The sequence below is a fragment of the Lepisma saccharinum genome, chromosome 14, assembly GCF_977018435.1.
Source record: "Lepisma saccharinum chromosome 14, izLepSacc3.1, whole genome shotgun sequence".
In the NCBI taxonomy this organism is placed as follows: Eukaryota; Metazoa; Arthropoda; class Insecta; order Zygentoma; family Lepismatidae; genus Lepisma; species Lepisma saccharinum.
In genome coordinates, this window is record NC_139242.1 from 46,825,353 (window position 1) to 46,841,339 (window position 15,987).

Consider the following 15,987-nt stretch of genomic DNA (forward strand, 5'->3'; position numbering starts at 1 on the left):
ACAAATACACAAATGGAGGAGCTGGAACCACAAATTCAAACAACACGTCAATAACATCACTTCCTGGACAGGCCTACGTGTTCCATTAATCCACGTACAAATATGATGCCCAGTACAATATACAGGGTGGCCCAAAAGTAGGTATACAGTATATGGTATATTTGTGATGGGATAATGTATACATACTTTTGGGCCACCCTGTACATTGTTTTATAATATAGATTGTGTTTAAATTTAAAACCTGTTTGATTTCTTAAGATGCCTATTTATTTTGTGACAAAAACCTTACATTTATTAAATACAAAGACTTGTTCTGAGAGTTCGCAGCACCCATGTATGAAAGGCACCAATCATTTAGCATTTCTTGTCTGGCATCTTAACAAAGTATGACTTTTTATGTCCAAATAAACAAATTGAGCAGTCCTTACTAATAAACATCAAACACTACAAACAATTTCGTACAGAATGTTACTCCATTTTAAAATTTCGATACGAACTGAAATTTAATTGAAAACTTGTCTATCAATGTGGAAGCTCATTATAAAAATCACCTGTATGCTGTCCAACTAACAAAACTGTGTGAGAATAGTAAGGATCTATTACACAGGTGCCTACATGTTTTGATATGAAAATATAATACATGTTTAGATATGAAAATATAATACACCCTCTAAATTTCTTAACATATGAATGTGAACTGTAACCAGTGAAACGTAATGTAAAAAGCTCGGCCTCTATATCTGAAGTTACTTTCGTCACATCACTATACAGTGGGTTCCCGTTGCTTTATTTCAGGAACTGTAGTTGTTGAGATTCAGTGGACGGACATACTATTCAATACAAATATAAGCACCTTAGAAGCTACAAAAAATACTTTAAAGCCCGATGTCCCATATAATGCTATAATTATTCTTGTGCAAAAACTTAAACAATATGAACATAATAATGAATATGTAAAAGAAATTGATAATATGTATATATGTCTACATCAAAGCTCTTATGTAATTTTTTCAAATATGATTTCCAGACATAAGCTTTCTTTAATTATTGTAATTTAGATTTTTGAAAATTTAAATAACCTCAAGTGATGTGTTAATGATTTTTTGGAAGACAAAAGGGAAAAAATTAATTAATTTCATTTCCCCTCATACCTGTGAAAATCTTGACTCAAGACTACCAAATGATTCGTTCTTTCAGATCTAATGTCAAATATTCAAACATTCCACAAAAAAATTTATTGATTGTTCATACTTATCACTAATTTCTGCATGTTTATCAGTGCAGTTTTCTAACAACAAATGTAACTAAACTTTGATATATCTAGATGTATGTGACAAGAAGTATGACAATTCATATCTATTATCCAATAGAATCTCAGAATTCTTCCATATAAAATTCTACAATTTTCTACAGTACAACTTGAAGTTAGTATAAAAAATAATGTATACATTCTGTTTTAAACATTTTTCCTGGTTTCTACAATGCAAGAGTGCCCAAAAGACATTTATATTTTGTCTATTATATCTTTATTCATGGTGGCAGTTGCTCTTTGTGTGTTAACTGGAAAACATGTGCATGTCCGATTTGGTTAACCTGTGTTAAGCTCAGTGGATGGGTGTGACCAATTTTCACATTTGAAATCTAATAATTTCATGACACGTTTTTAACCACCCTCAAGAAGTATGGCATGGTTTGTTCTGTTATTCTAGCAATTTAAAAAAATCGTACAGACATCAGAAACAATGCTTTTGGACACCCTGTAAATATATATATATATATATATTCAAAACATAATACTCATCATAACATAATACTATATATTGTTAAAAAAGGATATTCAGATAGACATTCCAAAAATAATATGTTCTAAATGCAACATGTTTAAATATATAAATCCCTAATATGCTACTTAGCACGCATATGTACATTATGGAATTCAGTGGATTATTTCTAAACTACAGAGATTCAGTTTTTGTTGTTTTTGTGAAGATTCCATTTTCTTCCATTATTTGTACACCAATGTAAGCAACAGCCTTTTGTAGTCACCAGAAGTATCTCCCTACAAAGAACAAGGATTATAATATGTTGGTGTCAAATTTCTAATACAAAAAGTTAGTTTCATTCACCCAATATTTATCTAACAGGGATATTTTGATAAAAGTTCTTGGCAAAGACTGTAACACTTCCATTTCAAAGTCACAGTAATGTTTTTAATATTGAATGTCCAAATTGGACGCCTGATATTTTTTTCCTTTCTTTCTTTTGTGGGCCAAAAAAAATAATCTTAAACCAACTTAATTCATCAGCAATACTAGAAGTGTACATCAACAGAGCTATTTCAGGCAAGGCAATCACAAAAAAAGTGGAAAGTGTGGAAATACTCTCCCTAAAATTCAGATCTTTCATTTTTTGCAATTCCCATGTGTTCAGTCTCATGAAAGATGACCTTGAAAAACTGTGATACCACTTTGATGGGAAAATTCACAATGATACATGAGAATGGTTCTTATTCGATGGGAAATTTTTAAAGGTACAGCAAAATTTGTGCTGCACTGGGATAAGTATTTACAGAAACTATGTGGTTGTGCAGAAAAGTAGTTCTTGCACTGTACTTTCAAATAAATACAAAAATAGACCAAAATGTCCATTCCACAACTAAATTTTTGTCTTAGCCTTGTAAGTATGTACACACAAATTTCAAAGTTAGTGCACACACCGATGATGCTATAAATTAGCGAAAATTTTGAATTTTCCTACTGTCCGGTGAGTGTTTCCTTTTACCTTATTTGATTTTTTATATATATATATATAATATCATTACGTATGAAATGCCAGAATTCCTGAAGTACCAAGTTTGACAGTCAGACATTTTATTTTGAGTTTTTTTTTTCTTTTTTTAAAAGGTACATTACCACTCTTTCAAATGCACATTTTGGTTTCTGATTATTTTTCAAATTGTCTTTTTACAGCATTTTTTTGTGAAACCATGAATGAGTAAAAAAAATAGTGTTATTTTTAAAAATGAGTTCAATCATGGAACAATGCAGCACAAACAGCTCGAAACATCACTGAAGTGTTTGGTGAGGATGTGGCTAATGAATATAGTGTGTCAATGATTTGAGAAGATCCATTCTGGTGATTTTCATCTTGAAAATAAGCCAGATGGATGACCTGATACTGAAGTGGATCATGATAGAGCTGAAAGCTGTAGTGGAAGCAAACTCTCAAACTACATGTGAATTAGTAGCAAGGTATGACATAACTAACTATTTCAACAATATTGAACCATTTGACACAAATCAGCAAGGTAAAAAGCTGGATAGATGGGTTCTGCATGAAACTTCAGAAAAGAAAACTCAAAGCTAGTCTTTCTGTGCTGTCACAGGATAAAGGAGAACCATTTTACGTGTGATGAAAATTTGATACTATTCGATAAAATAGTTTGAAAAAGATGAAGTGCCGGAACAAAGCCTAAAACCAAATATTCTAAATAAATAAAAAATGAATTTGCGGTCCAGCGCTGTTGCGATACAATACAGCTTACTGAAAACCTTATCAACCGATTATTGCAGCAGATATCTACTGCAAACTATTTAATGAAACGAGGGAGCTTGCAATTAAGCAGCTGGTACTGGCCAATAGAAACAGACCGACCCTCTTGGAAGACAATGAATGCTCTACAACATGTCGTGCAAACACTACTCAAACTACAGAGGTCAGATTTGGAAACATTCACCAGGTCTTGTACCAACTGACTATCATTTTCCAGGCATTAGACCACTTCTTACAATAAAAACATTCAATTCTTAAAAATCTGCAAAAAACTACTTCCACAATTTCATCACCACTCACCTCTCCACGCTACTTCACTACCAGCATAAACAAGCTGCTGTTATACTTTGACGAAATGTACTTGAAACATAATAAACATTGAACTTACCGAAATGACATCTGTCAACTCCTTCCCATAGATATTAGCATATTCACTCTTAATCTCTCCCATATCAACCTCAGATCTTGTCACGATAATTCTTATCAGAGCCTTGTCTTTGGTTCCAAGGCCAGCCAAAGCCTTATGGAGGCGCTCGGCAAAGAATGCAACTCTGTTCCTCACAGATTTCACTGGAAAACAGAACACACACGTCAGGAAGTGTGAAAATACAAGCTACTTTCTATTTTAAAAAAATTAATACATGGAAAGTGTTATGTTCTAATGACAGAACCTGTGAACCACTGATGTACAGCACAGTTCTGAATGAGTAATTCATTACAATGCACACCAGTACTAAATCAGGCAGGGGAACAGGTCACCTGTCTGTTCCCTCTGTTTCATGAAGGACCGACCACCACTGATGCACACCCATTTTCTACATGGATCAAATTCTAAAACCAATTACACCAGTCTTTGTGCAGAATGCTTTATTCATCATGCTGCTGTGCGTTTATATGCATAAGTCAGGCATGCAAAACAAGCTTACATTATAATTAATATCTTACTGTCCAGTATTACTAAACATAATTTTGAATAGGTTATTAATTACCTTGCTATTTGCACACTACTTCCTATCCTGCATGTGTACACAATATTTTATCATTAACAGAGTCTGCAAAAAATGTCAAGAGACACTTTCACTGAGTAACTATCCTGGAAGTTCTGCAAAACTTGAAGTTTCCATTGATTTTGTAATTGCTTAACAGGTATTTTTATATTCTGACGTAATTTTTTAATATTTTAAAGCAAAACTGGTAAATTGAAGCTTACAATTGGAGTGGAATACTCTCACATGTATTATTAACATTTGAACAACTCTCACCATCTCTCTAAAAAATAAGCTGTTAAAGTCATCTTACTTCATCTTTGGCAATGACATCAAAGTATTCTCTCACAAAGACCTAGGCATTGTTTTCAAACAAAAACTCACATTTGAAGAACATATTACAGGCACCACAAAAGTGTCTTAGGGAGAATTCACACTGAAGAGAGAGACAACATGCAACACAGAAGAGCAGGGTTGGCATGTTTAAAACAAAAGCGTTTTAAACAACTTGTTTTAAACGTTTAAAACACATCAAATAAAAACAGCCATGTCGTAAATGGCGAAAATACGATGTTGAAGGCAAATTACAGCCCATAACTGCATCAATAAACTTGATAAAGCGAAAAGAACATTGTTGTTTAAATCTTAAATCATATCGATACTTTATTATATCAACAAATTTGAGCTTCAAATACGTTGTAAGGCCTCCAGTTGGGCTCTCTTCTAAAGTATAAATATACGGTAGCTCGTTGGAGTGAAGCATTCACTGTGCAATCACAAACAACAAACTGAAGCGACACTATGCACGATATTGAGAAAATGGCACAGTCCGATAGATACATAAGCAACATGTGACACGTGCATCTTATCTCTCTTCGGTTCGAAAAGTTTTATTGATTACTGAGGGTTCGCTTCCAAGCACCACGTGTCACATGTCACATGTCACGTCTCTCTCTGGTGTGAATTCTCCCCAAGGTTTACTAGATTATTTCACCGATATTAGTGATATCTCAGCCCTCACCTTAAACTTTAGTCATTCATTTCCCCAATAACAGAATACTGCTCTCCTGTCTGGTCCATGGCATGTCCCACTTAACTCTCTAGAATCGATTTAGTTCTTCACTTTTTCCTGGCTATAGTTTGTTACAGGATTTCCTCATTACCTAATTTTTCAACACCACATCTCCTATTCTATTTATACTCCCTATCACCACTGTTTACTGAATGATTTCAGGTATCTTTGCAAAATTGGCAACTGGAAGAGTAGTGAGTATGTGAAATTCCAGAAAACGTTCAGAGACGTACGACATGTTACATGAAGCCTGTGGCAAATAATGTTTCAGTTGAACAGTGTGTTACAAATGGTAAAATGGTACAGATGTTTCAAATCAGGTTGAACCTCCATCTAGAACGACGAATGAGTAGACCCCATGTTAAAATTATGTTAATCATGTTTTTCGACTGGTAGGGGATTGGAGTTTGTGCAGCATGGTTCCAGTGTGATTACAACCTTCTGAGTTAACGTCATGCAACAATTACAAGAAAAGGTGCAGCCCAATAGGCCACAGATGTGGTAGAACAAGTACTGGATGCTTCATCACGATAATGCATGTGCTCACTCCTCACTAGTTGTCCAGAGTTTTTGGCTAAGCACCGGTCACCTGTTGCCCTACAACCAGCCTATTCCACTGATTTGGCAGAAGCAGACTTCTTCCTCTTGCCCAAGTTTAAATCAACCCTTTGCTAAATAATATTTAATTGTGCTATCTTGACTTGTTAATTCTTTTGTGTTGTTATTTTTATTATTCTTTTCATTGGTGATGATTTCACTGTAAAACAGCTTGTGCTGTATCTGAAATATTCTCAATAAATTATAATTTTCAAACTCATTTGAATGTGTGAATTACTCACAATAGCATTATAACACTTATCTTTAAAATATTTTAAAAAATATTGAAAAAACACAAAAAAGTGGTACTTACGTTTTGCGAGTTATTTACAAAATGTTTCGAGAAACTACTGTTCTCTTCTTCAGATCTAGAACTTCGACTACGAAGAACTTTCCATAGCCACGACAAGATATTTTGAAAACTAGGAATAAGGATGTGGGTTTGATATGGGTTAGACAGGAATAGTGTCTAACCCATATCAAACCCACATCCTTATTCCTGGTCTTTTCTTGACGTGGCTATGGAAAGTTCTTCATAGTCGAAGTTTTAGACCTGAAGAAGAGAACAGTAGATTCCACAAACATTTTGTAAATAACTCACAAAATATAAATACCACTTTTTGTGTTTTTCAATATTTTAAAGATACATGTTATAATTATAATTTTCAAGCATCTGTATCGGTTCAATGTGGCATTGACTCAGTCCTAATATTAGGGATGTGACGGAAGCTGAAAATTTACCGATGCCAATGTACTCACCGATAATTTTAGGAACCGATACCGTTGCTGATATTTAACCAATTACGATACATAAGATTATTCAACAGAAATGGGATGTTATTTTCAGCATGACCAAGAATAAATTTGCTATGTACATCTCTATTGCATATCATATGTATATACATAGTACATTTGAATCTAAAAAAAGTGGTTATATGAACCTTTAAGAAGAACAGATTCTCAAGAGATTTTACATTAGTACACAAGCAGTTCTTTGAAATGCAAAATGAATTCCTGTTCTAAATGTTGTAAATTTAATGCTGGCAGATAAAACTTCAGAAACACGAGTTTTAGAAGTACTTCTGGAAGTAACCTAACCTACTTCTTCTCTTATCGCAAATCTGTCCAGCAACATTGAACACTCGTTCATTGAATACTGATGCAGCAGGTACGCCACTTGCTTCAGGTTTGGATACTCATTTTGGTTGGTTCAGCAATGTAGTTTTATTTCTGATTTTGAGGTAGGTTGATCCTCTGAATGAGAGTTACCTAATATATACATATAAATAAGTGTACAAAAGATTGAATTTGCACTCTTGTTAACTATGTGTACTGAGGAGTACACATAACCAAATTCAGGAAAACATTTCCAAGGATATTGGACAATTTTCGATCCGGATATTTGGATTATCCAAAATGTCCAAATACCTAAATGTGTGCATTATCTGGACAGTTTTATCGTCTGTTTTAGGGGCTATCCATCCAGATTTGTCATTTTTGTTTTCACGGTGTGGAATTTCTACAAATCTTTCACCAGATCTGTACTATACAGATTTTGTGGCCATTCCTACAAAAGAGTCATTAACAGCCCTATTACATCCCCTATCTTCAATTTCCAAGAACTTAGCATCATTCCTATGTAACCACTTCCAACAGCATATATTCGATACATCCTTAGAGACCGAAACAAATTAAAAACACTGGTGTACATTGAGAAAATACATGTTCATTTAATATATGAAAATTATAAACTGTATTTTGTAGTACCAAGACTACAATTTCTCTGTCGAAAGCATGCAACAAAAGAAGTATCACAACCAAGGCAATAATGTGGTTACGTAGTAGCTAATGCACCAACAATGTCAATTCACTAGAAAAGGTCCTTCAAGTGCTGAACATGTCAGATTAAACATGTAAATGTTAAAATAAAGAGGTGGTTATTCTCACCAATTGCCAACAATCCTTGCTTCACTGAGCCTGAGAATTCCTTCTCAATGGCAGTCTCAATATCATGCCCTGCCAACTTCTCATACTCATGGAAGATGCGGTTCAACTGATGGTAGTTTCGTGATGCAAGGACAGCATTGAAAGCAGATTCATCAGTTCCCATTTTCTGAATACCTTAAAAATAAAAAAAGGCATGATTTAGGTTTCAAAATGCAAAATAATATATGCAAATAAATTACACATATAAATAAATAGTTTCAGCACCTTTCTTACTGAACTCTCATTCTTCAATCTGCAATGGTAAATCAGTAAGTAGGTCACAAACATTTATTAAAAAAGTATTAAGTGAGATGCAGACTTTAAACCAGTTTTTATTTTTCAACATGATCTCCACCAACATTGATACACTTATCCCATCACTTTATCGGTGCTCCAAAACTTTCAGAATAAAAGTCTTTGGACTGCTCTCCCAGCCACAGTTGCAACATTTTCATCATCCACCAAAATGTTATCCATCCTTGTGGTAATTTATCGACCCAGTTGTGGACAGCTTCTTACGATACTCACTTCTCACCGTAAACAGAAAACATTTCCTTATGAATATTCTTTGCAGGAAGTTTTTTTACTCACAAAAAATGCACAACAGCATGCTGCTCTTCCAATGTACTCTTCGCAACACATTTGTCTGCCCTGAAAAAATTCGAAGTCCTGACATCATAAATTTGTAGCATAGAACTAAGGCTGTGCGATTTTTCGATATAGAGTCTATATTTTTAAAACATCAGTGTTGATATAAAAATATTGATGTCGATATATCAATATTGATATGTCCATATCGCTGTACTTAAATTTTCGGTATTAAAATAAATGCTAGTCTGTACATGCATTCTGTTGCACTTGATGGTACTTAGCAACAGCAAACAGTACAGGGTTCACATCCGTCCCTGCTGTTTCACCATCACCTCACGATCCTTTAGGTTGGAACTTCTCCATTCACCAGGGAATAGGAGGAGGATTGAAATTATAGCCATTACCTTTGACAAGCTTTGATAAGAAAAAAAACAACGTTCGATAAATGGCAGGAACAGTCAACCTCACTTCCACGTAGTACACCCTGGATTTCATTTTGCAGACTAATGAGGCTCTCAACTAAAGTACTGTCTATTTTTTATAGAAATTTCATGAATCCATAGTGACCATTTAAAGCTATGTTGCTTGGGTGCACATACGAATATTCAGGGCACAGTTGTGTTTTTCAAGGGATCGCAGACAGTGACGAAGCCAGAATAATGAGTGGGGAGGGAGAGCAGCGGGAATGTTTTCAGCGGGGCAATTACATTTATAAAACTTCTAAACACAATACAACAATCCATATTTAGGCTAAGAAAATATTTGTTTATTTATGTAGTTTTTAGTTTTTGCTTGACAGGGAGACTGGCCGACTGGGGATGGGCATGGGGCATTTGCCCCTGTCCTATTCTGTAGCTTGGAACTGTAACTTCTCGTAGCATCGAAACTATGCATCGAACAGAAAAATGTTATTACAAAATAATTTGTGCTATCATGTGCTGTATATCGAGGAGAGACCTAGAAAAAGCCATTTACAACTTGAGACAAGAGTCTTTTCCAAGTGTTGTCTTGTATCGATACCATCCCTATACTTGAGCACACAAGGGTGACCAGCAAGTTCAGCAGTAGGAATCTTACTATTTTTATTGGTTGTTACACATATTTAAGTTAGTAAACTCCTGGAGAAATTGGATAGAAGACTGCATTTTCTTTTACTTTTTTCGTCAAGACAAACATCATAGTAGGTTCAAATCCTATCCTCCTGATTATTTTTTTCATTGCTATTTACCGAGTATGAATTGTTGTAATAATGTAACATGAGATTACATAAAATCACTAAATATTTATGTGATGCATACCTCGAACAATGCTTCTGCTCATCATCTTAATTTTACAGTGACTGGCTGGATTTTAGGCAAGACCTTTCTTTTAATTCAACTGTAATAAGTTATGCTCACATATACAAAAACTTACATGTCATTAATATCTGTTCTTAAACAGGATGTTGTAAACAATGTAGACAATGACAATGAACAGCTTGTAAGAAAAAAATGTGCAAAGTGTGCATTGGATTAATTCTTGGAAGTGATCTAATATCAATGGTCTCTGTTCAGCTAACAAAAAAATAGTAGGGGTGGGATTTGAACCTACAACCATTCATAGTTTAAAAAATAAGAATACCAGCATCTAACCAGCTACTATATAATAACTTACTGACAATACGCTCTTAAAAACACGTTGACGTTTATGAAAACATCCACCTTCCGAGTTCCAAGCACATTTTCTTGACAAGTCGTGAATAACTATTTTTGGAAATGTTCGATATTATGCAGGGTATTGTAAATAAAATGGCACAAACTCCTCAGAAATTTGCTTCTTTCTGTTGAAAATTGATAGTGTTTCATACCTCTGATTTCAAGTCAAGCAAGCAGAATCGTAAAAATTCCTCAAGCCCTTTATGCAATTTACTATTTGTTTGATTGTGTATTATCATAGTGGCTTATAGTTTCAAAGTTCATGGAATGTGCAAAATTGAAAATCTCTTTCACAGCAGCATTTTTATCTAGTTGAGATTCCAATTCAAAATTGCACTGAAGTGCAATGTTGCCAAGTTTACAAATTAGGGACTCAGAATACTTTCGGGGCGGTCAAATACGAAGTTGCCAAGAATACACTCCTCGAGCATGGTCACAATTTTTAAAGCAACTGGTAGTATTACATTTTTTTCAGCAGGGAACATATACGTTTCAGAAATTAGAAGTATATATTTTGTTCATGAAAATACAACTCAGAATTCAAGGATAATGTCCTTTATTGAAAACTAAGCTATTGTATAAAAATATACACTAAAAACTTAACGTTTGAAATGTTAAGTTTTTAGTGTATATTTTTATACAATAAATTTTGCCTTGGTAAGCATTTTAATGTTTTATTAACATGGAAACAAGGCTCAACAGTGTTACCGTAAAACAGAAGACTGTATGAAGGCCATACAACACACATCAATTTATAATGCTCACCTGACTCCAGTAGGAGTTCAGCATCCTTCACAGCAGCAGCTTCATCCACTTCTTGGCCTTCATCTCTGGAACCCTGTAAGTATTACGAGCATCCAGAAATTAATTCAAGTACATGGTAGTATTAAGATCATACACAAGCAAGACACACATTTTCCTGCATTATGCAATCTTTGCTACAGACCAATGAAAAATGAATAATTGAGATTTGACTGTACTTAAAAAACTGCATTTTTAACAACTGACAATTATAGTGATTGTACCACCTTATAGTTACTTTTTGTAATTTATTGTATTTTACAATCTAAATGAACAAATTGAAGTACATTACAATGATTTGACTGCAAAAGAGGAAGAAAGTACTCAATCTATTAAGAATTAAGAGATCCTTACATTGCACATTGACACCATCAGTCTTCTGAAACTGCCAGATGTGTCACTCATCAAATCCTTTTCTAACGAGCACTCATACACTGAAAACAGATTGAGATGATTACTCAAGAGTTATAAGAATGCATCGCTGGTAAATTAAAAAAATAATGCAGGCATGCTATTTACAGAGTACCAGGTCAATTACAAAGATATATACGAGGGGGTATTAAAAAGTTTGTGCAATCTCCTGGAAGGAAACAAACTAGAAACCCCCTTGGATATGTGTATTGTACAATGGTCCTTCTAGGTTAAGCACACAAATTTTTGTCTGTTTTGATGTTTATTGCTATCCTTTTTTAACAGGTGAATAAAGGAAGGTGTCATGATTGACAAAATTGAGGCACGGAGCATCATCAAATTCCTGCATCTCCAGGGGAACGCAGCGAACCAAATTCTTAATGAGATGAAAGCAGTGTACGGGGAGGAAAGCCCATCCTATGAGATGGTTTTCAAGTTGAAACGGCAGTTCCAAACTGGTCACATGGTAATTTCCGATGCCCCTAGGACAGGAAGACAGTCCTTCACAAATGATGCCACATTGATGGAGAAAGTGGAGAAGATGATAATGGAAGACAGGAGATCACCATTGAAAGTGTGATGTCTAATCGGTGTTAGTTATGGGTCCATCTGGAATATCATCCATCACCAGCTGCACCTTCATAAAGTGTCGGCATGGTGGGTGCCACGATTGCTCACCCCTTTCCAGAAGAGGACTAGAGAGGAAGCAGCACTAGAGATGTAAGGCCGCTGTGAACTGGATGAAGAGGAGTTTTTCAGCAGACTGGTTACAATGGACGAAAGCTGGATCTACCTTTATGACCCAGAAACCAAGGAGATGAGTAAGCAGTGGAAACACAGGTCCTCACTGCACCCCCAAAAAGACAAGAGTGCAAAAGTCAGCCGCTAAGGTGATGCTGGAACTGTGAGGAATCATCCTGACGAACTACCTGCCACAGGCTCACACAATCATAAGTGACTATTATTGTGATATCCTAGTTCAATTACGTCAAAAATTGAAGGTGAAAAGGCAAGGAAAGCTCACAAAAGGAGTGCTGCTATTGGCAGACAACGCTCCAGCCCATGCATCCATTTCGAAAACAGTTCAATTAGGATACGAAATTTTGCCCCACCCTCCATAATCCCCAGACCTAGAACCGAGTGACTTCTTCCTCTTTCTGGAAATGAAGCGTCCACTCAAAAGATGCCACTTTGACACGAGGGATGTCATTTCTGAGGTGGAACAGTGGATTCAGGCCCAAAATGCAGTGTTCTATAAAAACGGCTTACGCAAGGTGAAAGACCGCTGGCAGAAATATGTCACCAAGCATTGCGACTATATGGAGAAGGACTAATACCACCATGATTTTGTACTTGTCCACAGTTGTTTCCTTCCAAGTGATTGCATGAACTTTTTGATACCCCCCTCGTATATACACACAGTGAGGCTAATTGAGAGTCAACTATACATAAAACTGCTAAAATGAATACTCCTCAAGACACCAATTTATTGGAAATTTAATCTGGCAATCCTTGATTATACAAGACAATAATGTTAAGATCTAATTACTAAAAGATCAGTTTCTGTTGGACATTAAACCATACTCGCAGTTTTATAGCAGAGGTAAAAAGTCTGGTATTATTGTGTTAATGAATGAAATTTGATTTTTCAAAAGCTGTTTTCCATTAATCAAATTGAATTGAATTTAAAAGTACAAGCTTTAGAAATACACACACAGACAAAAACATTATCAAAGAGAAAGGTATAGTGGGTAAAAGTTTAATTTATTCTGGGTGGAACAAAAAGGACTAACTGAAAGTAAAATTTTTGACGTCTCCCAATCCTGCAACTCCAAGCATAGTTATTAGTGAGATGGATGCATTCCCTCAATAATTCAGAGACAAGGGGAAAGGGGGGGGGGGGGGGCACATTCCTGTCAGACTTGATAAATCAAAGCTAATTATACCAGGTCTCCCAAAAGTCCCTGTGCAGTTGGACGATCATACATATTGGCGATGCAGTTAGTAAAATAAAAAAATAATAACTATGTACCCAATCCAAAAACACTTGATCTGCAAAATGCAATCTGAATTTCAATCTCCAAGAACTCACTTTAAAAGGATAATTGGGTCAAAAATTAGATAGGTTTATTGATTAGGGTTCAACAAATGATAAAACATGAAGTTGACCCCTCCTTGACCATCTCTGTCCAAAGAGGGGACAAAATGTTTTATTTTAATGTGTCAGCCCATGCAAATACAAGTTAGGCAAAAAAAATTCAGATGAGTTCTGTACATAATGTATATCACTCTTATAGTTAATGACTTGCAAATTTTCTCACGCTGAGAAGCTTGCCCACAGAGTGAACATATGATCTCAACAAAGTTCAGATATTAGAACTTAATCCCAAAAATCTCATACAAAAGACAAAACAAGCACCTCCAAATGTCCCTTGAAATCACAATGGCTTCCACTTCCTCAAATTTCCTGATGTGGAGTGACCAGTGTTGCACTCGTTGGATTTTTATAGGAACTTTTTACCACAGTTCCCCCTGGAACATTATATTTTGATATATTACTCAACTAAGATTTTCATAAAATTAGTTTTTGAAGTTCATAGCTGATTCTAAGGTGATTACTTAATTAATTGCAATATTTTAAAACTTAACTTGTCTAAAGGAAAATATATTAAAATAATCTACATATATATATTTTGAATGCGGATATTCGATGGGAGTGGAAAATCTACATATTCCATGTAAATTTCTGAAAGGAGGAAAAAAAAATTCTCGAAAAGATAAAGCTGATAAATCTTGTAACTAATGACAAAATTAATTCCTACTGAAAAAAATGTATAAATATTTTTGAAACACTATGACTGCCGGACAAGGTTTCTAACCCCCTTTTTTTTAGAATGACCCAAATTTGATTCTATCAAGCACCTAAAAAAGCTCATGCTGCTAAGCCTATACACTTACAATTCTCGTACGTCTGGCAAATGACCTTAATGGCATAATTGCTCATGGTGCAGAGAACTTCGATCAAAACATCTTCATCTGTGCCTAAACCCTTCAGAGCACTGTGCAGTTCCTTTGCATAGAATTCAGGGTAAGGAGTCATCAAAGCAATTATAGCATCCTCAAACTTTCCACCCAGTTCGCTCTTCAGATCAGAGATCAAGTCCTGAAACAACATTGCATTCAATTTTATGTTAATGCTAAATATAATGAGAACATAAATCCAGTATACATTATTTACTTCTTAAAAATGCAAATATAAAAATAGAGGATGCCCAGTCACCATGGTACCTGAATCTTTTTTAAAAAATCTATTTTTACTTAAGATTTTTTTTAATATTTCGAGTTTGCTTATGGAAATTTCCATTACTTTTTTTTTAATAATTAGTACAGTATGTGCTTTACAACATTTGCTTTCCGTATAATATTATATACTTTTGCATTGTTGCTAGCCAAATTTTAAAATCTGCAGCGATATGGTAGAGTTTGCCATACATTAGAACGTACAGGGTGTTCCAAAATGAATATCGGAGTTTCAATGAAGTGTATCTTCTATTACATATACATTACAGAAATGGAACATACTTTAAAAGGAAAGGTTAACTCAAACAGTTTTTGTTTCTACTTCGCAGGTGAAGTTTCGTAACTCCGCCGCAGCACGGTGCTAGTAGTAAAGATGGAGATGACTCCTGAGCGTAAATACTTCTGTGTCTTGCAATTCGCAAAGTGTAACTCAGCAATTGGAGTGCAACGTGATTTTCGGCGGCAATATGGATGTGATCCCCCATCGGATAACCAAATCCGAAGATGTACAACCAATTTAAGAATACGGGATGTCTGTGCAAAGGGAAGAGCTCCGGAAGACCACGTCTGCCAGATGAACAAGTGGAACAGGTCAGAGCAAGTTTCGGTTGGAGTCCCAGGAAATCTGTAAGGCGGGCGAGTCAGAACTGTCAATGCTGTCCACGACTGTTTGGAGAGTGTTACGAAAGAGATTGCACATGATGCCGTACCGTCTACATCTGTTACATGCCCTAAAGCCTGAAGATATTGTGACCCGTGCCAACTTCTGCGAAAATGTGCTGGACATGGAAGATGATTTTCTTACACGTGTGACCTTTAGTGATGAAGCCTCATTTCGTCTTAGTGGACGAGTGAATATGCATAATGTGCATATTTGGGGGGTCTGAAAATCCACACCAAACAGTGCAGCTCATGAGGGATTCGCCACAAGTCAATGTCCTTTGTGCTCTATCCAAAGAACAAGTGTATGGACCTTTCTTCTTTGTGGAAAACACTA

At 35.3% G+C, this 15,987-nt stretch overlaps 1 protein-coding gene across 4 annotated transcripts in view; it reads right to left on the minus strand.

The window, feature by feature from the left end:
• Positions 1-244: 244 nt before the first annotated feature.
• The window catches only part of LOC145998851 (annexin B9-like), a 40,500-nt gene continuing 24,757 nt past the window's right edge, over positions 245-15,987 (minus strand). For all 4 annotated transcript variants that reach the window (XM_083135522.1, XM_083135523.1, XM_083135524.1 and 1 more), the window contains exons 4-9: positions 14,649-14,853; positions 11,634-11,713; positions 11,244-11,316; positions 8,155-8,328; positions 3,941-4,122; positions 245-2,059 (exon numbers count right to left, since the gene is read on the minus strand). In XM_083135522.1, the coding sequence (XP_082991648.1) occupies positions 2,006-2,059; positions 3,941-4,122; positions 8,155-8,328; positions 11,244-11,316; positions 11,634-11,713; positions 14,649-14,853 (768 nt within the window). In that variant the 3' untranslated portion in view covers positions 245-2,005. The remainder of the gene's footprint in view (positions 2,060-3,940; positions 4,123-8,154; positions 8,329-11,243; positions 11,317-11,633; positions 11,714-14,648; positions 14,854-15,987) is intronic.